Source organism: Macrobrachium nipponense, chromosome 4 (assembly GCF_015104395.2).
Source record: "Macrobrachium nipponense isolate FS-2020 chromosome 4, ASM1510439v2, whole genome shotgun sequence".
Lineage (NCBI taxonomy): Eukaryota > Metazoa > Arthropoda > Malacostraca > Decapoda > Palaemonidae > Macrobrachium > Macrobrachium nipponense.
In genome coordinates this window covers 77,999,544-78,026,158 of record NC_061100.1, presented here as the reverse complement: position 1 = coordinate 78,026,158, position 26,615 = coordinate 77,999,544, and the positions used below count along the sequence as shown (strand labels likewise).

Sequence of the window (26,615 nt, the reverse complement as noted above, 5' to 3'; positions counted from 1 at the left end):
AGTGTTAATGTTTTCTGTCATTTTTTAATGTGTTTCGTAAATTTAAGTGTTCTTGTTTTCTGGTATTTGTCCTCCTCCTCTGTTGCCACTTTCAGAGATCGCCTCACTCAAAAGGTAAGGTTCCACATTTTACTACATATGTGTGTACGTACAGTATTTCTTGTACCATGTACACTAATACACTTTATTTACAGGTACATATAGTAGTATATGTAGTTTATGTTAGGTACTGAATGGTCCAAATTGTTGTATTTCATTGTTTATTGGTCAATTTAGCTTTATTATAAAATTTACTGTTGTGTTTTTGTAGGGCTTGGAAGGAATTAGGCAATATACATGCAAAATGTGGTTCAAGATACGAAAAAAAAAGGTTACAAAGGCCGTTTCGGAACGGATTAATTTCGTATGCTGAGGCACTACTCTAAATGTTATTGTAATTCTTTATTTTTATTTAATATTTGTTTTAGTTGTAATTGTAATTTGATAATAGGACTGGTAATTATAATTGTAACTGTAATTGACATAGATCATAATGTAATTACCCCAAGCCAGACTGATGGAAATTCGCCTGCTAAACAGATGAAGACGTCATACTAAAGACATGATGTCACCTGCGGAAATATTTCTTGAAAAACAATGAAAATGTACAAATGTCCTACATTTTTCTGATTTCTATGGCACAAGACACCATAACTTAGCTATGTTAAAATGTCAACCGCCTTCCCGCTTTGACTATTGAAAGATGGCGAGCATGGTATTAATGGGGAGGAGCTTAGTGACGTCACTCATAGCTACCCAATCAGAACAGAGAAGTTTTCAATTACGGCTTGCTTTTTATTGTTTTTTGTTTTTTATCATTATCAGTATCATTATCAGGAGGGCAACAAAAAATCTAAACTTTCCTTTAAGCTTGCGAAGCTATTTTTGTTATAGTGAGACTTAAAAACAAACAGGTAAAAATCATATTTTGGTTTATGTTACCACAGCGCTCAATGTGGATGACGTTACCTCTTACTCTAGATATCTTGCTTCAGTGCAAGCACAAACATGATAAAATGTACACGTTCGAGTTTCACCTCTGACATTCGCTTGCTTTTACGTGCTTATCTTTGTTTCGGCAAGAATTTCATCATGCCGAAGAGAAAAAGACAAGCAAAACATCTCACTAATGTACAGAAGATGAAAATTTGCTGTAATATGAGTTCAGAATATCATAATATCCGCAATATTAGCATAGTTAGCGAAGAGCGTAGTAAGGAGTCTGACACATATGTCGTTCATGCCCCAGGCTACAGTCTTTGAGCAAAGGAATGTACATTTGTGATAAATAACATAGTTTTGGTTTATTAACCCTTAAATACCGAGCCGGTATTGCCGGCAGCGTTTGGGAGTGAGTGCCGAAGCGAAAAAAAGTTTTTTCAAAAAATCACAGCACGCTTAGTTTTCAAGATTAAGAGTTCATTTTCTGCTCCTTTTTTTTGTCATTGCCTTAAGTTTAGTATGCAACCATCAGAAATGAAAAAAATATCAGTATCATATATAAATATTGGAACATATGACAGCGCGAAAAAAATATTTCAAATATAATTGTATACAAATTGCGCTGTGAGCAAAACGGTTAAAGCTAATGGGTTAATTATTTTTTCGTTGTATTGTACACTAAATTGCAATGATTTTGGTATATAACAAATGCAACACAGAGAAAATATTATCACAATATGATGCATAAATTCGTAACTCACCGACATAAAAAAAAAAAAAAAGTTTTCAAAAATTCACCATAAATCGAAATATTGTGCTAGAGACTTCCCGTTTGTTGCAAAATGAAGGTAGTTGATTGGCTATTACTAGACTGTAAGTGTTGTATCTTACAATTGCAGTTTTCGACCATTTTGGTCGAGTTAAAGTTGACCAAAGGTCGAATTTTTTCTATATCGTTATTTATATGAAAATATTTCAAAACTGATAAAAGCTACAACCATGTGTTGTTTTTAGTTGTATTCTACATGAAATTGCACACATTTTCATATATAAAACTTTATGTAACGGCTAATATAAAACGGTGCAAACATTATTACAATCGGACGAAAAAAGTTCTGATTTTTTCGGAAGAGTTACCGCGCGGACGTAAGGAAAAAGTTGTTTTCATAAATTCACCATAAATCGAAATATTGTGCTAGAGACTTCTAATTTGTTGCAAAATAAAGGTAAATTATTGAATATTACTAGAATGTAAGAGTTTTAGCTTACGCTTGCGTTTTTCGACCATTTCGGTCTAGTCAAAGTTTGATATTATGGCACATCGTTATTTATATGAAAATCTTTCAAAACTTATAAAAGCTACAACCATGGGTTGTTTTATTGTTGTATTCTACACGAAATTGCGCACATTTTCATATATAAAACTTTATTTAACGGCTAATATAAAACTGTGCAAACATTACGACTATCGGACGAAAAAATTTACGATTTTTTTGGCAGTTACCGCGCGGATGTAGGAAAGTTTTTTTTCTAAAATTCACCATAAATCGAAATATTGTGCTAGAGACTTCTAATTTGTTGCAAAATAAAGGTATATGATTGATTATTACCAGAATGTAAGAGTTTTAGGTTATAATTGCGGTTTTCGACCATTTCGGTCGAGTCAAAGATGACCGAAGGTTGAAATTTTGGCACTTATCGTTATTTATATGAAAATATTTCAAAACTGATAAAAGCTACAATCATGGGTTGTTTTATGTTGTATTCTACATGAATTTGCAAACATTTTCATATGCAAAACTTTATGTAACGGCTAATATAAAACGATGCAAACATTACGACAATCGGACAAAAAAATTTATGATTTTTTCGGCAGTTACCGAGTGGACGTAAGGAAAACGTTTTTTCAAAAATTCACCATAAATGAAAATATTGTGTTAGAGACTTCCAATCTGTTGCAAAATGAATGTAAATGACTGAATATTACCAGAATGTAAGAGTTTTAGCTTACAAATGCGTTTTTCTACTATTTCAGTCAAGTCAAAATTGACTGAAGGTTGAAATTTTGGCACTTATTGTTATTTATATGAAAATATTTCAAAACTGATCAAAGCTACAACCATGGATTGTTTTTTGTTGTATTCTCCATGAACTTGCGCACATTTTCATATATAAAACTTTATGTAACGGCTAATATAAAACGGTGCAAACATTACGACAATCTGACGAAAGAATTTCTGATTTTTTAAGGCAGAGTTACCGCGCAGATGTAAGGAAAAAGTGTTTTTCAAAAATTCACCATAAATCGAAATATTGTGCTAGAGGTTTCCAATTTGTTGCAAAATGAAGGGAAATGATTGAATATTACTAGAATTTAAGAGTTTTAGCTTACAATTGCGTTTTTTCGACCATATCGGTCGAGTCAAATTTGACCAAAAGTTGAAATTTTGGCACTTATCGTTATTTATATGAAAATATTTCAAAACTGATAAAAGCTACAACCATGGGCTGTTTAATGTTGTATTCTATATGAAAATGTGCACATTTTCATATATAAAACTTTATGTAACGGCTAATATAAAACGGTGCAAACATTACGACAATCGGACGAAAGAATTTCTGATTTTTTCGGCAGTTACCGCGCAGACATAAGGAAAAAGTTCTTTTCAAAAGTTCATCATAAATCGAAATTTGTTCTAGAGACTTCCAATTTTTTGCAAAATGAAGGTAAATGATTGAATATTACTAGAATGTAAGAGTTTTAGCTTACGCTTGCGTTTTTCGACCATTTCGGTTGAGTCAAATGTGACCGAAGGTTGAAATTTTGGCACTTATCGTTATTTATATGAAAATATTTCAAAACTGATGAAAGCTACAACCATGGGTTGTTTTTTGCTGTATTTTACATGAAAATGCGCACATCTTCATATATAAAACTTTATGTAACGGCTGATATAAAATGGTGCAAACATTACGACAATTTGATGAAAGAATTTCTGATTTTTTCGGCAGTTACTGCGCGTATGTAAGGAAAAAGTTTTTTTTTTTTAATTCACCATAAATCGAAATATTGGGATAGAGACTTCCAATTTGTTACAAAATGAAGGTAAATGATTGAATATTACTAGAATGTAAGAGTTTTAGGTTACAATTGCGTTTTTCAACCATTTCGATCGAGGCAAATTTGACCGAAGATTGAAATTTTGGCACTTATCGTTATTTATATGAAAATGTTTCAAAACTGATAAAAACTACAACCAAGGTAGTTTTTTGTCATATTTTACATGAAATTGCGCACATTTCCATATATAAAACTATGTAACGGCTAATATAAAACGGTGCAAAAATTACGATAATGTGACAAAATAATTTCTGAGATGTGTCGCTGGTGCTTTTTAGTGTGAGAAGAAAGAAATTCGCGCATGTGCGCCTAGGTAACGCTTGTAAGCAAAACAACAGCTTGATCCGTAAACTCCCAGCATCCCTCAAGGCGTGTGATTCAAAATTTTTTGCCAAGTAGGCCTATAACTATTTTCCACAAATATTTTAAAAAACTTTTTAGTGTCAACGTATCATACGTCAATTAAGCACCCGACAGACAATTTTCGTCAACGTAAAATACGTCCAATAGGCGTTTAAGGGTTAATACTCAAAAACCAATATGAAATTCATAATAATCATGATTTATTAACATTATATTTGTAAAAATACAAAGAAAAACTTTGAACACCCATATCTCAAAACTATACTTATTGGCCTTCAAATTCTATCTTCTCCCTTAGTTTTAAAGCTATAGCATTGAAATTTGGTATATAACTTAGGAAGACATTATAAAACAATCAAATGAAGCCCTTTTTTTCCAATATTTGTTTATTTTTTTTCTATTTTTTTTCCTGATTTATAGGGTTTATTTTTTTTGCCATAATAAAAAAAATCATATATAGATAAATAATGACTTTAAAAAAAAAAATTCTTCATTTGATTGGAGGTCTACATCAGGCCTATTTATGGTAGTAATCCCAGGTCTTAAAATCAAGTATTAAGGAAGGAGATAGAATTTGAAAAATGGTTATTTTCATGATAAATCACCCTGGTGTCACCAAACAAAGGCCAGAAGCGAAAATCATATGCAGTTTGGAGATGTCCCAAGTCACCTTATTAAGTGGTATGAAAGTCAAAGTCCTGTCCTTAAAAAAGGGCATTAGCCGGCTGGCCCCCTTAAGGTATCTGCACAGACAGATGAATGCCCATCTTGTGCCCTCAGGTTGTTACTGGCTCTTAGAAATTGTTATTAACCTGTAGCAGAACACCCAGAACTGTAGAAGGTGATCTTGGAGAGATTCCTATTATGGGGGAGTTGTTTGATCAGTTTTTTTTCTTTGAAGAGGTGCCCAGAATGATCCCATATTCTCTGATGAGCAAATGAATCATGGATGGGAGCAGTTACAGCTAGAATTCAGTTGTCAATGGAGGCTAAAGCAGTGGCAAAGGTGGGGCTGGTTTCTGGAACAGGTTAAGTAGTAGTTGAATGAGAACTCTCCACTGACCTAGTAGGAATGTGGTTGGAAGAGGAAACGGGTGTGAACGAAGCTCAGGTATTATTTGGCACATAACAAAAGACTTATGAGAAAAAGCAGCAAAGATTCCAGCAGAAGGAAGGCTGGGCAAGGGAACTAGAGGGGTAGCAGCTGAGGTTGAGCCACAGTGCTGGATCTTGGGTAAACTGCTTCTTATAGGGTAATGATTGAATAACCCCCCTCCCCCTCTTATGATGAGGGAGAGAATTGCATTCTTACTTACCAGACTGGGCAGACCAGAAATAACCCAAGTAAGCTTCCTCAGGAAAATTGTGCATGCTTATGAACATGATTGCCTATAAAGTACAGAGAAGAAAACTCATGTTTATCTTGGAAATCAGCAACCATAGAAGAGGGAATAGTGACAGCAGGAGCTGAAGAGGAGCTTGGAGAAGCAACACTATGAAAATGAGACTAGGAAAAGGGTGGTTGTTGTACATAATTAGTTTGAGATACATATTAACTTGATAATAAGAATGCATAATTCAAAGCCAAATTCTGGGAGTGAACATAGAGGAACTTGATGATAACTTTTTTCTTCTTAAAGTGACTTTATGCAGCATTTACTACTTATTATGAACAAAGAAATAAAATTTGTCCTCCTAAAATTCTCTGTTGTGTAGGTACCAGCTGAAACGAAAAGGTGGTGGTGAAAAGCGTCGACGACGTCGGTTACCAGCAGCTCTTCAGGGCCTCATGGGGGAAGCAAATTTGCGTTATGCAAGGTGTGATTATGATGAAGCAATCAAGATGTGTATGGAAGTAATCAGACAGTTTTCTCATTCACCTGAGCCATATCAGGTAAAGTATGTTGTTCATTTGGAAGCTTTTGTCCAGAAAATGCACCACAGAAAAAGTTAGTGAAAGTGGTGCATAATACTACTGCAAACTACCTATACTACTGCGTTTTGTTGCATGCATTGCTGCTGATAAATCAGAGCTATTGGCTTTTGATAAATAAAGGTGATTTTTTAACTCTTAAATAGTTTCCTGGTGACAGAATTTGGTGGACACTACAACACTACGTACTATTTTGACAATAAATCAAAATAAGTAAATAAATACAAATTGGTAATAAAGAAAAAGGTTCTAAGATTCCAGGATGGAATTGTTCCTACACAAATACAAAACTTTGGTCTTTATATAGGATTTTGCTTGCAAATGTGAACTGGAATGGCCGTTAACTTTTAAACAAGGTATTTAGATACTGATGGACAGGGGGGAAGCCCCGCCCACTCATCGGTCTGCACTTGTGAAGAAGTTTCTGCGCTTCTCTACCTGACTCCTGTTCGCTTTCCTTGTCGTGTTGCTGTTTATGTATAGTACAGTCAACCCCGCACTTATTCGTGGTTCAGGCAGGATTCGCTGCCTCACCTATTCACAGATTTTTGTCTGGAACATATCTCCAAATTATTTGAGGAAAATTTGATCATTCTTGGATTTGTTTGTCAAGGAATATTAACTAATGACTGTATTTTCATGTTATTTTTGTAGCTAAATACATTTTTAGGATAAAATCATATCAATAAATGTATTGTTTTAGTTATGCAATTTACCCAGTAATTACATAGCTATAGTTTCTGTTATTTTGCAGCAGTATAGATTCAGATTTTGCAGTAGCAATACTGAAAATATGTAGGTGACACCAGTCTCGCCCCCTAGTGAGAAAGTTAGGAATGACACAGCAGAATAACTCATTCCGTGTCTGCAACTCCTGGTGTAAGCATCTGGTTTCGGCAGCAGTTATTCATTTTTTGATGGTTATTTACCAGACTTCAGTATACAAACTGAAAATGGAATAACTTTAACGGAAAGCTTCAGGAAGAGTTTTTTCTTTGTTTTGTTGCTTTTCACTGAAGTAGTACATCATTAGTTTGCATTTATAGTGAATTGCAGTTAATTGCTTAACTACTCTTTAATGAGTGTTGGACTATAATAAGTAAGCATTGGTTTGTTCGACAGATGTTTACACTAGTTAATGTTTACGTTATTACACTTACGTGCTTATTAACCCTTAAACGCCGAAGCGGTATTTTAAAAATCGTCTCCCGTATGCCGGCGGCGTTCGCGAGTGAGCGCCGAAGCGGAAAAAATGTTTTTTCAAAAAATCACAGCACGCTTAGTTTTCAAGATTAAGAGTTAATTTTTGGCTCCTTTTTTTGTCATTGCCTTAAGTTTAGTATGCAATTATCAGAAATGAAAAAATATCATTATCATATATAAATATTGGGATATATGACATCACGGAAAAATTTTTTTTCATATATAATTGTATACAAATCACGCTCTGAGCTAACGAGTTAATTTTTTTCGTTGTATTGTACACTAAATTGCGATCATTTTAATATATAACACATTTTAAAACGATCAAGGCAACACAGAGAAAATATTATCACAAAATGATGCATGAATTCGTAACGCGCGGACGTAAAAAAAACCTGTTTTCAAAAATTCACCATAAATCGAAATATTGTGCTAGAGACTTCCGGTTTGTTGTCAAATGAAGGTAATTGATTGAATATTACTATACTGTAAGTGTTGTAGCTTACAATTGCATTTTTCGACCATTTCGGTCAAGTTAAAGTTGACCGAAGGACGAATTTTTTCTATTTATCGTTATTTATATGAAAATATTTCAAAACTGATAAAAGCTACAACCATGGGCTGTTTTTTGTTGTATTCTACATGGAATTGCACACATTTTCATATATAAAACTTTATGTAATGGCTAATTTAAAATGTTGCAAACATTATGACAATCGGACGAAAAAATTTATGATTTTTTCGGAAGAGTTACCGCGCGGACGTAAGAAAAAATTTTATTTCATAAATTCACCATAAATCGAAATATTGTGCTAGAGACTTCCAATTTATTGCAAAATAAGGTAAATGATTGAATATTACTAGAATGTAAGAGTTTTAGCTAATAATTGCGTTTTTTTTTACTATTTCGGTCAAGTCAATATTGACCGAAGGTTGATATTTTGGCACTTATCGTTATTTATATGAAAATATTTCAAAACTGATAAAAGCTACAACCATGGGTTGTTTATAGATGTATTCTACATGAAATTGCGCACATTTCCATATATAAAACTTTATGTAACGGTTAATTTAAAAAGGTGCAAACATTAGGATAATCGGACGAAAAAATTTCTGATTTTTTTCGGAAGAGTTACCGCTTGGACGTAAGGAAGAAGATTTTTTTCATAAATTCACCATAAATCTAAATATTGTTCTAGAGACTTCCAATTTGTTTCAAAATGAAGATAAATGATTGAATATTACTATACTGTAAGAGTTTTAGCTTACAACTGCAGTTTTCGACCATTTTGAACGAGTTAAATTTGACCGAATGTCGAATTTTTTTTATATATTATTTATATGCAAATATTTCAAAAATGAGAAAAGATACAACCTTCAATTATATTTTTTTTGTATTCTACACGAAATTTGGCATATTTTCATATATAAAACTCTATGAAATGCCTAATATGAAACGGAGCAAATATTACGAGAATGCGATGTACGCATTTCGGAGATTTGCGGCGGAGAATCCGCGCGCGGAGGGAAGGAAATTTTTTTTTTTTTAAATTCACCACAAATCAAAATATTGTGCTAGAGACTTCGAATTTGTTTCAAAATGAAGATAAATGACTGAATATTACTAGACTGTAAGAGTTTTAGCTTACAATTGCATTTTTCGACCATTTCGGTAGAGTCAAAGTTGACCGAACCTGGTTTTATTTTTATATATTGTGATTTATATGCACATATTTCGAATATGAGAAAAGCTACAACCTTCAATTATTCATTGTTGTATTCTACATGAAATTGCGCACATTTTCATATATAAAACTTTATGTAACGGCTAATTTAAAATGGTGCAAACATTACGACAATCGCACGTATGATTTTTTTGGAAGAGTTACCGCTCGGACGTAAGGAAAAAGATTTTTTTCATAAATTCACCATAAATCAAAATATTGTGCTAGAGACTTCCAATTCATTGCAAAATGAAGGTAAATGATTGAATATTACTAAAATATAAGAGTTTTAGCTTACAATTACGTTTTTCGACCATTTCGGTAGAGTCAAAGTTGACCGAAGGTTGAAATTTGGCACTTATCATTATTTATATGAAAATTTCTGAGCTCAGCCCGTGTCGCTTCATGAAATATCCTTGTAGCACATATTTCTAAGGTAAATATTACTAACATTACCACAGAAAATACTAAAATGGAATGTCAGAGTATCTGACTCTCTCACCTTATATAAAAGGTGTCGGTATGGTTTCTGGGGCGAGTGAAACCACTACCACGGGTCTCTTACCTTTTAGATCTATCCTTCTACAAAATCCCCCTGCTAGAGAGGGCTGATGCACAGCCCACACCAGTAACTACTACTACTAGCGCTCGCAACACCAGCATGCGCCTCTAGTGGCCATCCTTTTCGTTACCTCCATCTCGCACACACGTGTTTTTTCTCGCTGTGTTTTTGTGCTTTCGTTTTTGGATTTATCATTCATCATGGAACTCCAAGCCATCTCTGCAGCTAAGTTAAGTACTGCTAAAGTGTTTCACGTAATTTTAGCCAGCTAGGGCTCGTTTTACCGCTTTTATTTAGGTTTTATGATGGCGCCCTCAGCGGCATGGCTAAGGAGTCATCCCATTCTGCTCGCCCCACGTGTTTCATTATTTCATGCTTCTTCGGTCTTCCATACCGTTGTAGCTGGAACCTTGCAGTATTTATATGATCACATTTTCGTGTTGTGCAAGGTGTGTTGTGCAAGATGTACTTGCATTTCTATTATCACGGGGATTCTAGCTCGATTGAGCTCATGCCTATGTTGCCTTAGCTCAGCGTTCATGCATGCATGTCCCTTTGTCTAGGTCTGTTAGGTGTATTAGGAAATATGTCCTCTCTTTTAGTCCTGCCATCTTGGCCGTCGCCCTTTGTTCTTACTTATCGGCAGAGGCCAGCTCCCGAGTAGTTAGGCGCCCTCCCTTCCAGGTCGGTTAGCCCAACTTCTCCAGGATGTTGCTTTCTCTTTTTCTGTTTATTCTTCTCCTTTCCCTGTGTTATTTTATCTATTGCATGCTAGAGACGGTTAGAGGTAGCCTAGGCTACCTCAGTTCGCCTGGTCTGTCCTACCGCGTGGCCCTACCCCGTTCACGGCGAGCCAGGCGATCACCATGAGCCACCCAGTTCTGTCCCCCTGCTTCTCCCTCCTCTACGGGGGGAGTATCGTTCGCTCGTGTTGCCACGGCAACCATCCGTCTCTCTCCCCTCTTCCCCTCTACTCGGGGAGGATACGGGAGTCAGCAGGGGGACATCTGGGGCTGACTCTTCCTACTGCTCTCACCCTTGGTTCCACGAGGGGGTCTCCTGTGCGCTCGGGCTCGGCTGGCCACCACGCTCGGCCGTGCTCGGGCCCCCTCGGGTCCCTTGCAGCTCTCTCTCACCCCGAGTCACCTCCCTTGCCCACCGCGTCAGCGACGGGCTCCACTGGCTCCACCAGCTCCTTAGGGGGGTGATGGAGAGAAGCTCCGCTGCATGCATCTACTTTGTTGACTATTATTTATTCTTGTTATTATTACTACACGTTTTTATGTTCCGCTAAGCCAGCGGAGTTCCTGCTCACCAACCGGGTTCTCCCCCTGCCTGTGAGTTTTTCATTACGGCGGAGCTATGATCCCCTTATTTATTTATTTGTTTAGCCTACTCATGCTTCTCCCCGCCGTCCTCGTACTCCTCGCTCCTGCGTATAGGCTGGTTACTAGTTGGTGAACTCCTTATTCCGGTACGCCGGAATTATTCTAACTAGTATACCAGTTCTATTGGACACTCACCACTACAGGAGAGCAAGAGAAGGCTAACCTCTATGTTAACCACTCCGGTATCCTCCGGCGTTTAATATCACTTACTGGACTTAGTCCTGGTAGTCAGTGTTGATACTCATGTACCTATTCACTTACAGGCCACCCATTGTCAGGAAACAGGATGTAATGCTGTCCTGCAGGACCCCAGTGGTCACGAGGTCTGCCGGACCCACGCCGTCTGCGCCATCCGCTACGGGGACATAGCGGTCTGGCACCATGAGAGCTGTTCCGTATGTTATGATCTTGTAGATCAGTTTACCTCCGGTGTAAGTATATGCCGGAGTACAATTGCTATATATTTTGGCCTATACAGGTACAGCCCTAATAAGTGATATAATTTCTGATATGGTTAGTCATATAATTTTAAGCTCCCCCAGCCTAGGGCTTACAATAACCCTCTCTTTCAGGCTGCTGCTGTCAAGGACGCCGCATCAACCACTCTGAAAGCCTGGGTCGGCGGATTTGGGAAGAACGTCACCAAGGGACAGCCATACATCCTCGACAAGAATATGGCTGTCCGGATCTTCCCCGGTGGAAAGCCTACCTGCTACGTTGATCCGGCAGCGGCGGCCCCATACATCGCCACCATTCAACAGCAGGTGGCTCAGGCATTAGCAGACCCGGGGAACTCTGAGATCGCAGACGACGTGGCTACTCTGAACTTGGACCTCGAGCCGATGGTGATAGGTGAAACAGGTAGTATGCTAGATGAGGCAAGTTTGTCGGGAGTTCAAGGGCTTCCCTTGGGTCCGTCTGGATCTACTTCCCCTATCCCTTCTACTGCTTCTTTCCAAGGATTTTCAGAGAGTGAAATTTCGGTTAGGCCGAAGTCCACTCAAGCTATCCTTAAGGTAAAAGGGAAGCGTGAAACTAAGACCCTGGAGAAGATGCTGTCTAAAAATACAACGTCTTCTTCTTCTCATAAGTCTCCGGCTCACCATCCCGGAGCAGAGAAGTCGAAGTCTACCTCTTCGCACTCCAAAGGGTCCAGAGGCAAGTCCTCGAGGGACAAGGCTCAGCTACCTGCGGATCCTGAGCCTTCGACATCTACCGGGACACGCCCCAAGACTCCTGCCGTGATCAAGGAACCTAGCCCCTTCGACACAGAAGCATTTACTGCAAATATCATGCAGCCAATGGGTAACTTTGTCGGGAACTTAGTTCAGGACAAGTTCGAACAGATGTTGACACACATCTCTTCTTCTTTTGAGGAGTCGGGCCAGTTGATCTGAAACATTTCGGAAAGGCTGACCAACCAGGAGAACCTGATGGCAGGTCTCCGAGAGAACCCATCAACAGTTCTCCCACAGCCCGGTATGGTGGCGCAAGCCATGCCCGACTACAACACCCTCCCTCCTTATACGGCGAGCAACCCCTGGAGGGTCTCGTCTTATGCCCCCTTTAAGGACGGAATGCTAACGTTGGGGGACTGTGGTACTCGCAGGCTTGAGGACTTCGAGTTCCACCCTGCTGACCTGCAGCCCCCCTTCATTGGTTACGCCCGTCTTACGGAGACAGCGATGAGGAGGGAGGACAGAATACCCAAGGAAACGGTCATTTTCAGCCGTGATCAGGCTCAGAGAGATTGGCTGAGGAGCCTAGAGGATTGGGATTGCACCAATACTAAGATGCAAGCCTTTAAGAGCCCCTTCACTATCTTTGTGGTGGACGGAGAAACCACCTTTCCGTTCACCACAAAGGTTGCAGAGTTAACTCTTCAGGCCGCTATGAGGGATGAGCCCATGCCTCAACTCTGAGAAACGGAGCCCACGTCTCGTCTCCTCCCAGGCACCGAAGATCTTTGGGCAGATCTACCAGCTACCTTTACAGTAGGGAAACTCAAGCCAGATTGTGCTATAACACAATTTAGCGAAAGGCTCCCCAGGCTCCCAGACAATCTCGTAGGCTGAATTTGATGCTAGGACCAGGCTAGGAAGGTCCCTAAATTCCCTGGTAATGACAGAGGTCTCGGCCGTGACTTACGGCAATGAACCTCTTTTCAAGCTGATTGCTAAGTCACAGATCCACACCGTGCAATGTGACCTCTATGACTTCGCAATTGTAAGGCGCAATTGCAGGAAGCACGTCCTGCAAGAGGCTACCATTCGCCACAAACCGAATAAGTTGCTAGCGGCTTCCATTTGGGGTGCTGACCTCTTCCCGGAGTCAATAGTCAACTCGGTTCAGCACGAGGCGACAAAAATTAACCAAAGTCTTAAGGTCCGTTGGGGACTCTCGAGCAAGAGGAAACCTGAATCAACTTCCTCTTCTAAAAAGTTGAAAAAGCCCAGGAAATTCCAGCCTTTCCAGGCTACCCAACAGCAACAGGTAGTACAGGCAGTGCCAGTCTCTCAGGTGGCACAACCCTCCACCTCGAAGAACCAATTGCAACAATTCCTCCTATTGACTCCCCAGAATCAGCCCTCTACCTCTTTCTCAGTATCCTCGGCCTTTAATCCAGTTTTGAAGGCCAAGCTCTCCAACCTTTTAACAGGTTTGGAAGGGGCAGTAGAGCTAGAGGTGCATTTCGCCAGAGAGGTGGCGGAAGAGCACCTAGCAGAGGCAAACACTTCCGAGGGGGACATGGGTCGCGACCTGCCCCGAGTCAGTGAGAATCCTCAGGTAGGAGGGAGACTGTTCCTCTATCGTCACAGATGGGGGTTCAGCAATTGGGCACAAAGTATTGTGTCCAAAGGACTGGGATGGAGCTGGATCAAATGTCCTCCTCCATCCAAGACCTTCCTCCAGCGGCCAACATCGGAATTGACGGAGTATGCTCAAGAACTCCTTCAGAAAGGAGTAGTGTCAGAAGTCAGACATTTAAAGTTTCAAGGTTGCTTGTTCAGCGTGCCAAAGAAAGGCTCAACCAAACGAAGAATAATTTTAGACTTGTCCCGTCTAAACTTATTCATTCGTTGCGATAAGTTCAAAATGCTGACTATCTCGCAGGTGCGGACCTTACTTCCCCGTTGGGCCGTCACCACCTCTATCGATCTTACAGACGCATACTATCATATCCCAGTGGCAAGACACTTCCGCCTGTACCTAGGTTTCAGACTAGGGAACCAGGCATTCTCCTTCAAAGTAATGCCCTTCGGGTTGAACGTGGCCCCAGGGTATTCACGAAGATGGCGGAGACAGTAGTTCAACAACTAAGGTCTCAGGGGATAATGGTAGTTGCGTATCTGGACGATTGGCTCGTTTGGGCAACAACCATCGAAGAATGCCACAAAGCAACGGTCAAAGTAATACAGTTTCTGGAACATCTGGGGTTCCAAATAAACAAGACCAAGTCCAGGCTAACACCGGACTCCCGCTTTCAATGGCTCGGGATTCAATGGGATCTAAATTCCCATACTCTATCAATTCTGTCGGCCAAAAGGAAAGAAATAGCCAAAGCAACAAAACAATTCCTCAAATACAAACAAACATCAAGGAGAAGCCAGGAAAGAATCCTAGGTTCTCTCCAATTCGCCTCAGTGACAGACGTTCTACTGAAGGCAAAACTGAAAGACATAAACCGGGTCTGGCGCTCAAGAGCAAACAACAAGTCTCGGGACAAATTGTCAGCCATCCCGCCGATTCTTCGCAAATGACTCCGCCCCTGGGCAGAGGTCAAGAATCTTTCAAAATCAATTCCTCTTCAGTTTCCCCCTCCGGCATTAGTTATCCACACGGATGCTTCACTAAGCGGTTGGGGAGGGTACTCTCAGTTCAAAAAAGTACAAGGGACTTGGTCCCCTCAGTTCCGCCAGCTTCACATCAATGTATCAATGTATTAGAAGCTATGGCAGTGTTCCTCACTCTGAAGAGACTCCTACCAGCCAAGAAATCTCATATCAAGCTGGTATTAGACCGCAATAGTAGTACACTGCATCAACAGAGGAGGATCCAAATCAAGCCATGTGAACCACGTCATGATAGCCATTTTCTCACTAGCAGCCAAGTACAAATGGCACCTATCCTCCACTCACCTAGCGGGGGTAAGGAACGTGATAGCAGACGCCTTGTCTCGTTCAGTTATTCTAGAGTCGGAGTGGTCTCTGGATAGGCGTTCATTCCAGTGGATATGCCAAAAGATTCCAGGACTGCAAGTGGATCTTTTCGCTTCACAGTCGAACCACAAGCTCCCATGCTATGTGGCCCCCAACCTGGACCCTCTGGCTTATGCCACAGACGCCATGGCCATAGATTGGAATCAGTGGAAGAAGGTGTACATCTTTCCTTCAGTGAATCTTCTTCTGAAAGTTCTGAACAAACTCAGGACTTTCAAGGGACAAGTCGCTCTAGTAGCCCCCGATTGGCCCAAGAGCAACTGGTTCCCACTACTTCTGGAATTAGGTCTCCGACCTCAATGGATTCCCAATCCCAAACTATCTCAACCAGTACAAACGAGGACTGTGTTCGCTTCCTCAGGAATTCTCAAAACCCTAACTTTATGGACTTCATGAAGTTTGCGGCTAAAATAGATGCAGACATTGATCCTCAAAACATCCTTTTCCTAGAATCGGATAAAAGAGAATCGAGCCTACGTCAGTATGACGCAGCTGTTAAGAAACTAGCCAATTTTCTAAGGGAAACAGAATCTCGAACCATGACTACCAACCTGGCTATCTCCTTCTTCAGATCCTTATTTGAAAAAGGTTTAGCAGCCAGTACTGTTACTACCAATAAGTCAGCTCTAAAGAAAATATTTCAATTTGGTTTTAAAATAGACTTAACAGATTCCTATTTCTCGTCTATTCCTAGAGCTTGTGCTAGGCTCAGACCAACAGAGAGACCTAGCTCAGTTTCATGGTTCTTAAATGATGTTCTCAAACTGGCTGCAGATACTGATAACGATTCATGTGGCTATATACCCCTCCTAAGGAAAACATTATTTCTTTTAAGTCTGGCCTCAGGAGCCAGGGTATCTGAACTGTCGGCTCTTTCTAGAGATTCGGGCCATATCGAATTTCTTCCATCAGGCGAAGTTCTCCTCTCTCCAGATCGTCAATTTTTGGCCAAAAACGAGGATCCTTCAATGAGGTGGGCCCCTTGGAAGATCCTTCCTCTTCCTCAAGACCCCTCTTTATGTCCAGTTAAGACCTTACGAGCCTATCTTTCCAGGACATCTATGAGATCCTCAGGCCCCTTATTTATGAGGGAAAAAGGTGGCACTATTTCCTTGAAAGGAATTAGGCAACAGATCTTGTACTTTATTAAACAAGCCAACCCAGATTCGTTCCCCAAAGTCCACGACATTAGGGCAGTAGCTACCTCAATCAACTATTTCCAACTATGAATTTTGATGATCTGAAAAAGTACACAGGCTGGAAATCGCCGACAGTATTCAGACGCCACTACCTGAAATCCTTAGAATCTCTTAAGTTTCCAGCAGTAGCAGCGGGAAACAGTTTCTCCTGACTCTGCCTAATTACTTTAGTTATAGATCCAGATCTCCTTTCTACCTGCCTCACTAACATCCTTCCTGTAATCCTGCCACCAGGTTCTACTCTGTTTTGAGCCTTAGCTGCCCAAAAAAGAGCTATAATTGTGATGTTTTCCTTATTTTTTTTGCTAGGATTACTCACACCTGTAAATAACCTATTGTATTGTCTAGTTTTAAGGTTATTATAAGTTATCATAAGTTACTATAAATTTTCATGTTATATTAAGTACATATTTTATAACTTCTGTAATTTTAAGTATTCTGATTATAGTAATTTAATGTACTCTGTTTTTTCTTATTCCCTTCATGTATCTTATTTATGCCAAGCTTGTTGCCATTTCTCTGGTACTGGCCAAGGGCCCGTGTCGCCCAGTGAAATCCCACCCTGTTTTGCTCCCACCCTTGGGCCCAAGCTTGACCTTCTAACTCCAAGGATGGCCACTAGAGGCGCTCGTGCTGGTGTTGGGAGCGCTAGTAGTAGTAGTTACTGGTGTGGGCTGTGCATCAGCCCTCTCTAGCAGGGGGATTTTGCAGAAGGATAGATCTAAATGGTAAGAGACCCGTGGTAGTGGTTTCACTCGCCCCAGAAACCATACCGACACCTTTATATAAGGTGAGCGAGTCAGATACTCTGACATTCCATTTTAGTTTTTTCTCTGGTAATGTTAGTAATATTTACCTTAGAAATATGTGCTAAAAGGATATTTCACTGGGCGACACGGGCCCTTGCCCAGAAATAGATTTTTCCTTTGTCAAAATCCCTTATTTCAAAACTGATAAAAGCTACAATCTTGAGTATTTTTTCATTGTATTCTACATGAAATTGCACACATTTTCATATATAATACTCCATGTAACAGCTAATTTAACATGGTGCAAAAATTATGTCAAAGTGACGAAATAATTTCTGAGATGTGTCACTGATACTTTTTAGTGCGATAAGAAAGAAATTCGCGCTTGCGCGCCTGTGTAATGATTGTAAACAAAACAACACCTTGATCCGTGAACTCCCAGCATCCCCCAAGGCGCGTGATTCAAAAGTTTTCGGCTGGTAGGCCTATAAGTATTTTTCCGCGAATTTTAAAAAAAACTTTTCTATGTCGACGTAAAATACGTCCAATCGGCACCCGACAGACAATTTATCTCGACATTAAATACATCCAATAGGCGTTTAAGGGTTAAAGTTACGAGAACCTGCTCTGATTACTTGATACGGTCGTGTGATTCATAGGAAAATTCCTTTTTAATTCAAAAAGGTATTGGCATGAATGATCCAACATCGCTCTCCCCCCTCCGCTAGAGTCGCTTATTGTGTGGAATGTGCTTTGCTTTGAACACTCGGCAGATTTGACTGACCCTGACCGTTATGCTAGATGGCACAGTAACCAAGTTTGCTTAAGCACGATTTGTTTGTTTCTGATTTTTAGGGCTACTGTTTACCTATTTCTTTTTATAATAATTAGGATTCTTCTCTTTATTATCATCGACAACGTATTGTGTGTTTTTAGCATTCTGTTGTTGTTGGTTACGTATAAAGCAACGAATGTAAGAATGACGAACTATTATGAATTGAGCGATTACTATTAAGACAAGTTATCTCTACTGCATATTGTTATTAACTATATGTACATGCTGTAGTTTACTTTCATTCTTTGCTAAAATTTGAAATAGTGAGGGATCCAGGTCAGCACATTTAGACACGTTTTGTTAATTTGTTTATGTGAATGTTAAGTATGTTAACCTAATGAAAGTTTTTACAGACATGTTATTCCTTGCAATCCAGCTGTATTTTTTAAAGTTAAGTTGAGTCATTGAGATTCGATTTTTTAAGCATAACTCAAGGCTGAAACTGCGATCAGGACCTTGCAAAGGAGCCTTTATTGTCATAACCCGAAATAGTGTTACCTCTAATTTATCCAGATTTGTACGGGTGTTCCACTTGTTTTTGTGTGTTTTCTTATCACTACGGTGCCTAACTACCCTATCCATGCATCTGTATAAATACAGACGTCCACTGCATAAACGCATATTCAATGTTTAATATGATTTGTTATGTACAGAATTAATAATCACCTAAAATGATAAAATTAACACAGTATATGATTATGATATTTCAGGAGAACTTCTGGAAACAGAAACTCAAAGATAAAAACTCGCAGTAGCGAAATCCCAATGATGTAGATAATTTCTGTAAAAAAGTAAGATTAAGAATGTCTCGTAACTTCAGCCACAGGAATAACGAAATTCGACCTGCAAAGGAAACACTCAGTTACTCCAAATGAATAAAAAAGATTGTACTTAGCTTGATATTGTGGGAAGTCACGGCGTTTTGATAACGATATGGCCTTGGCCCTCCTTCTCTGTTTAGCGGATGACCTGGTTTTGGCTTGAGTTTCCCCCGTGCGTGTTGTTCATTTGTTGGATGATTCGTGTCCTTGAAGATCCGATGCTGAAGACGCATCCGGTTTGTTTCTTGAAGTGCTGGAAACACTCAATAAATGATAAATGTTTTCTTGAATGATTCTAATGAGAGACATCTCGAAGCTTGCGTTGCCGTAGGAAGCAGACACGTCAGGTTTGTTTCTTGAAGATATGCACTGCTGAAGTCGCTCACTGAACGATGATACTAGGTTGCTTGAAGAATCTCTTGCTTTCGTCGTCGTTGACTTCTGATATGATACATTATTCATTATTCTGGTTATTCTTCGGAAGATGTTGAAGAGTTCTTGTTGTATGCTGCCACCAATTTTAGGGCTGTTGCCTTGGTATAATAAGGCGCCCTGTGAGGTTATGTTAGACCTGCGATAGTCTACGCTAAGTCGGTTGGTTATGACTTCCATACTCATTGGAGTGCCTTGGGTTTTGATAATAACTTACGAAGTCAGTATCTTCTTTGGTTATGACGACGGAGATGTTTCAACTCATGATGATGAATTCTAAGTTCATTAAATCTCTTTCTGATGTGAGGTTTCTAGTAGAAAACACGAAGTATAAAAATATTTCTATTCTCTGAGATTACATGATGTATATCATATAGGATTGTACAGGTCTGCCAATGGTGATGGCTTATCGAATTCTGACTACAATCTCGGTTACAAATCATAAAGGAAGCAGACAGTAGCTCGAACATATGAACATACACACAGATGACATAGATTACAAGTCACGTAGGCCGTTTGAGCTATAGGTCACGGTGGTTGTCTCAAGCAGGAAGCTTGGACTAATGTTTTGAAAACAATGAATGACCACAGGTGACAGCAACTAGACACTGACTGATTACAACACGTCATCTTAGCCTACTTTATTGTATACGTCATCTTAGCCTACTTTATTGTATCTGGTCTGATTACATTCCTGCAAGCAAACTGGTTGACCTCTTGGGTCACTGGTTTTAATTAATCATAGTTTTTATATATGGAATAACATTCCATATATTCTGCTTATGTAACACTTACATATATAATCTAATGTAATCTCTTAAAGGCTTCACCTACTCCGAAGTCCATAAACCCGTTATCACAATAGTAAATGCCAGCGGAGACGGGCTGATACGAGCAGAACAGGGGAAAAGGTAAAACCTAGGCCTGAATCTGATTGCACCGGGGAAGAGAAGCGATTCTAAGGTAACTAGAAACGCAGCTCTAAGCCCAATTCCGCCCCCACATGAGTGGGGAGGCGGAGACAACAGGGAGAAAAGACAACTGAGCGGCGGAGCAGTGGTACGTACAATCCGATGTATAGCCTGCTGGCTGGTGTGATGGTAGACCCCACCTGACCAGAGGACCTACGGGCCCGGAGACATATTAAAGAGATTACACAAACTACTAGCAACCAATCTCCTCCAACCAATCCCCCCCTGGAAAAGATATATGCTCTAGCGGCCGTTCATTGGTAGGATTACTTGAACCGCGAGCTGGCTAGGCAGCGCCGGACAAGACTGGCGCAGGGGGTGTGGGGTGTGTGGTTTGGAGGAGAGTGGACAAGTCGTGAACGCCTGGCCACAGCAACCGATCAGTGACCCACCACCTTTCGGGAGCTGTAACTAGCCTACTACTAAAGGGAACAGAAGACGGTTGGCCAACTGTCACCCTAAAGGAGGCAAAGGCCCAGGCTACACACAACAAGACAAACATAAAATAAATGATGAGGAATTACTGGAAGAATTGCGAAAGAGGAACAACAAGGGGGAAGGAATACACCCAGCAAGGACCTAGCCTAACCCTCCGAGATTGGTACGGATCCGGTCAGGTAGGCTAGCTCGGCCTCCAAAGGACTTCATGAAGTGGACAGATAGAACCTAATAAAACCCTCCAAAATCGAAAGATTCCGATCTGGTCAGGTACGATAGGTCTAGGCCCAACAAACATGAACGAGAGGGACTCTCTGTCCTGGACCGCTCTCCCAGCAAGCACTGAAGCGTAGGCAGGGGCCGGTAATGGTGGGGCCTAAAGGATGGAGGGGCAGGGCTACCTGACCTACCTTCCAAAACCTAGCCTAGGTCTGGTCGGGCAGGCCAGGGAAGGAAACGCAAAAACTTCCAACCTCACAAGGAATATGAATATTTTTCATAAATGTGCATATAATTGAGTGCATTACTGGCTAACATCGAAAATACAATAAAAGAATGCATGCATAAAAATCGCGAGAGAGAGAGGAATCGCCCTCTCCACAAAACTGGCGTACTATAGGCTAGTTAGAGGCCAAAATACACTACTCGCTTATAACAAGAAATAAATAAATAATACGTACGAAGGGGGACGATCATGCTCCTGAGGGACTGAGGACAAAAGCCAAAGGCTAGAATAACGAAAAATAAACAAATAACAAGAGACCTCACAGTACATCAGAAGCGAGTTAGGGCCTACGACGTAAGGATAAAATTCGTAAAATCAAAGCTTCAGATACGACGAGCTAGAATAATGATGGGGTATACAAAAAAAGCGGTATAAACAGTTAAAAGCAAGCAGTGAGGTTAATGTTATCATAAATAAACCATGGGAAAGAATGCACACGTCGAATGATGCACCCAAGATGGCGGATGTAAAGTGCGTCACCCCGGTTCCCGAGAACTAAGGGGCCAAAAAAAAAGGGCTAAAAAGGGATGCATCGTGCCCTCACGAGATTCAAAAACGTAAAATGGAATACTCAACTTGGATGAAGAAGCTTGGGGCTCTGGAGCAGACATGGCTTCGTCAAAAAACACAGAAAAAGGGCAGCGAGAAAGACACGTGTGTTCACTGAAGCGCACTAATACAGGAATGAAGCCATCGGGCGTGAGTTGTAGTAGTAGCGAGCGGAAGGTAGATGTTGTAGTCCTTGTAACAGCACTTGCCTAGAGAGGGGCTTTGAAGGGAATCTTCTAATTGGCAGAAAACCTGTGGTAGTGGCCTCCACCCGCCCCAGTGCTTATACCGACGCCCTATGGGTGTTCGAGCTGAGGGTAGTAACTTCAGCATTCCATTTAGCTTTTTTCTCTGGTATATTAAGCATCTATTTACACCTAGAAATGCGTGCTACAGGACCATTTCACCGGCCGACACAGGTTGAGCCCAGAAATGCATGCATCATTAAATCTGTTTCCCTCTCTATCAATGGCATTTACTGGACACCGATAAAAAAAAGAAGAAAAGTAAGCTTAACTGAATCTCCCATCTATCAAAAGTAAACTTGCTTATTCATTAGACACCTATCAAAGGTTTAAGTGTATTTATAAAAATCTCTCCCTCTCCATCTAAAGTAATTCATCAGACACCAGTCATAGGCATAGACCTATTCATGATTCATGGTTGCATAAACTCATGTTACACCCTGTTTGTCTTGCTGTCTTTTGGAGCTTCAAGGAGTTCCACTTCTAGGCCCATTTTCTAAACTTTGCCATTTGCTAAACAATTTTGTTCATCTATGTATGATTCTCTTTGGTATATTAAGCTTGCTTGATATCTCTCTAATAGGAATTTGCACCAAATGCTGTGCAATAATTCTCTCGCTGAGCAGATGTTTCTTTGACCGATATGACACATTGATATTCGATTCCCACGCACATCACAACATCAAAAACAATAGTGAGGTTGCATGGTATTACACTGTTAAGGTTATCAGATTTTTTTTTATGTTTGATAGCATTTTGTGAATTTCCAATGTTTTCTATAAAATGTAAAAGATGGAATTGTTCAAGAACCTTCAACTTAATATTGAAATGATAATATAAGGAATATGTTTATGCAATACATACTGCTAGTGATAGGTGTCTCCCATCTACTTAGTAATGTATGTCAGTGGTTGTGATATGACATTTTATATCACTTTGTTTTGTTCACGTCAATTTTTCTATTATGGAAAATAGTTTTACACAGTTATATAAAATGATGTTATAGAGATATCAGTGACTGTTTTTAACGTCACTACATAAGATTTCTTCCATTTTTGATAAGAAAAATAGATTGATAAGTTATGAATTGTTCATCAGACAGGTGAACAAAAAATTATGAAACTCTGCCAATTGTAATTTGCTTGAGTGTACACTTGTAATAAAGTGTATTTTTTTGGCTTAGTAATTACCTATAGCTTATCACTAGCACAATAGAACTTACATGAAGATGAAGTATATATAAATCCAGCTGTTTTGATTGAAAATCTATTGTGTGACATAGCTTATTTTTCAATGTGTAGATGTATTTTCAACAACAAGGTCCAGTGAAATTTTTTGCTTTTTTCTATGAATTTATTCAAATTGCAGACTCTGGGAATGATCTTTGAAGAAAAGAAAATGATAAACAAGTCACTTCAATTTCTTCTAATCGCTGCATTTCTTAGTCCTAATGCAGAGGAATGGGAAAAATTAGCTGATCTTTCTCTACACCAGGTGAGTACCTTCAAGGCAATTACTTTATATGATAGCATTTAAGACCCCAATTTCCAAAGCAAATAATATTTTAAGAAGAACTTTTATGTTTGTACATAGCATTTAATGTTATCAAAATTTATTGCAGTCCTGGTACCTTTGGGACCAGGCCAATCCCAGATCACAGAAAATACCAGATGATAGAAATCACCCCTAAAAAAAACCCTTTGTAAAGAGTCTTGCCTGCTCAGCCTTATATGTACTGCTGTGTTATCAAAAGTAGAACAAAGCTTATGAGTAATCACTCATTCATTAGTTGTGATTCCTTATGAAAATTCTGGAGTACTCTGCCATTCTATAAGCATCCCCCTGGAAATGCTCACATCTTCACTATGTTGCAGCTTAAACCATTCGATAAGCACACTGTCAAGTTCTGATCTCCTGGCAACTTTCATTGTTTTCCAGCACTTCAAACTTTTCTGACTTTTCGTTTTCAGCAAAAACCTAAGAATCTGCTGCTTTTGTACTAATACAGTTGTGTTGAAAATAATAATGTATGAAATTATCTTGGAGGAATAATGGGAGGAGACGCGTTGCTGCGGGATAAGTGAAGCCACTCAGGTCACTGGCCGCCATATTGGGACTGGCAACTGAATCCCTGGGTCGACCGTAGGTACGCGACCTTGCGATGACTAAGGTGTCATACTTTTTATTTTTGATACGCTATGTTATTTTAATCGTTCTTTTAGTTTTCTTGTGTGCGTACTCTTCTGCTTACGGTACACATAATTTCGTACTCTCATTTTATCCACAGACAGTTAACACGTTTACTGAAACTATAATGCCTTGATGAAAAAATAAGTGAATTTGAGGGAAGTGAAGCTACTATTGAATTCATAATGGTATTCAACACCTTATTTGACATATCAAATTCTCGAAATCTAAATATGTACCAAAGGATTTAAAAGCCCAATTCAGAAGAATAATGCAAGTGATATTAAATAAAGATTTTCTAATAAAAGCAGAAACATATATCAGATCTTTTTGATGACCTACAAATTCAGTCAGGATCATATTGAACTATTCTTTGGTCAAGTAAGAAGTATGGTAGGCCATAATGATAATCCAACAGCAAGACAATTCACTGCTGCTTACAAAAGGCTACTTGTACATAATGACTTAATGGATATCATTTGTGGCAACTGCTTGCCATCAGAGTCGGTGCCCATATTAACTGCTTCAAGCAGCATAAAAGACCAGGTTAGAGTAAGGAATATAAATGCTTTTGTTTCAAGACATCGAGTTTTAGAAGTTCAAGAAGCATATTCAGATGGCAAGGAAGGTGATTATGATTATATTCCAAACCATTACCACTTGTCAAAATGTTCAAATAAAATAGTAGTACTTTATATTGGAGGCTTTGTTGTTTTTAGGTTAAAAAAAAGTCTTTAAAGTGTGAAGTCTGCATAGATGCATTAACGTTAACCCTTAAACGCCTAAGCGGTAAAATAAAAATTGTCTCCCGTGTGCCGGAGGTGTTTCTGAGTGAGAGCGGAAGCGGAAAAAATATTTTTTTCAAAAAATCACAGCGCGCTTAGTTTTCAAGATTAAGAGTTCATTTTTGGCTCCTTTTTTTGTCATTGCCTGAAGTTTAGAGTGCAACCATCAGAAATGAAAAAAATTATCATTATCATATATAAATAATGCGATATATGATAGCGCAAAAACAAAATTTCATATATAATTGTATTCAAATAGCGCTGTGCACAAAACGGTTTAAGGTAACAAATTACTTTTTTTTCGTTGTAATGTACACTAAATTGCGATCATTTTGGTATATAACACATTGTAAAACGATAAAAGCAACACAGAGAAAATATTATCACAGAATAATGCATGAATTCGTAACTCGCGGACGTAAACAAATATTTTTATCAAAAATTCACAATAAAATCTAAATATTGTCCTAGGAGATTCCAATTTCTTTCAAATGAAGACAAATGATTGAATATTACTATACTGTAAGAGTATTAGCTTACAATTGCAGTTTTTGACCATATCTGACGAGTTAAAGTTGACTGAATGTCGAATTTTTTTATATATTTTTTTATATGCAATTATTTCGGAAATTAGAAAAGCTACAACCTTCAAATATTTTTTGTTTTATTCTACATGACATTGCGCACATTTTCATATATAAAACTCTATGAAATGCCTAATATGAAACGGAGCAAATATTCTGAGAATGAGACATACGCATTTCGGAGATTTGTGGCGGAGAATCCGCGCGCGGAGGAAAGGAAAGTTTTTTTTTTTAAATTCACCATAAATCTAAATATTGAGCTAGAGACTTCAAATTTGTTTCGAGATGAAGATAAATGACTGAATATTACTAGACTGTAAGCGTTTTAGCTTACAATTACGTTTTTCAACCATTTCGGTAGAGTCAAAGTTAACCGAACGGGTTTTTTTTTCTATTTATCGTGATTTTTATGCAAATATTTCAAAAATGAGAAAAGCTACAACCTTAAATTATTTATTGTTGTATTCTACATGAAATTGCGCACATTTTCATATATAAAACTTTATGTAACGGCTAATTTAAAATGGTGCAAACATTACCACAATCGCACGTATGATTTTTTCGGAAGAGTTACCGCGCGGACGTAAAGAAAATGTTATTTTGTCATAAATTCACCATAAATCGAAATGTTGTGCTAGAGACTTCCAATTTGTTGCAAAATGAAGGTAAATGATTGAATATTACTAGAATATAAGCGTTTTAGCTTACAATTGCATTTTTAGACCATTTCAATAGAGTCAAAGTTGACCGAAGGTTGAAAATTTGTCACTTATCATTTTTTATATGAAAATATTTCAAAATTGATAAAAGCTACAACCAT

The 26,615-nt window shown here is 39.1% G+C and overlaps 1 protein-coding gene across 1 annotated transcript in view; it reads left to right on the top strand.

Annotated features, from left to right (window-relative positions):
• The window catches only part of LOC135210964 (general transcription factor 3C polypeptide 3-like), a 641,134-nt gene that overhangs the window by 251,076 nt on the left and 363,443 nt on the right, over positions 1–26,615 (top strand). Inside the window, exons 6-7 of the mRNA XM_064243945.1 lie at positions 6,182–6,359; positions 23,608–23,733. Of these exons, the coding sequence (XP_064100015.1) occupies positions 6,182–6,359; positions 23,608–23,733 (304 nt within the window). The remainder of the gene's footprint in view (positions 1–6,181; positions 6,360–23,607; positions 23,734–26,615) is intronic.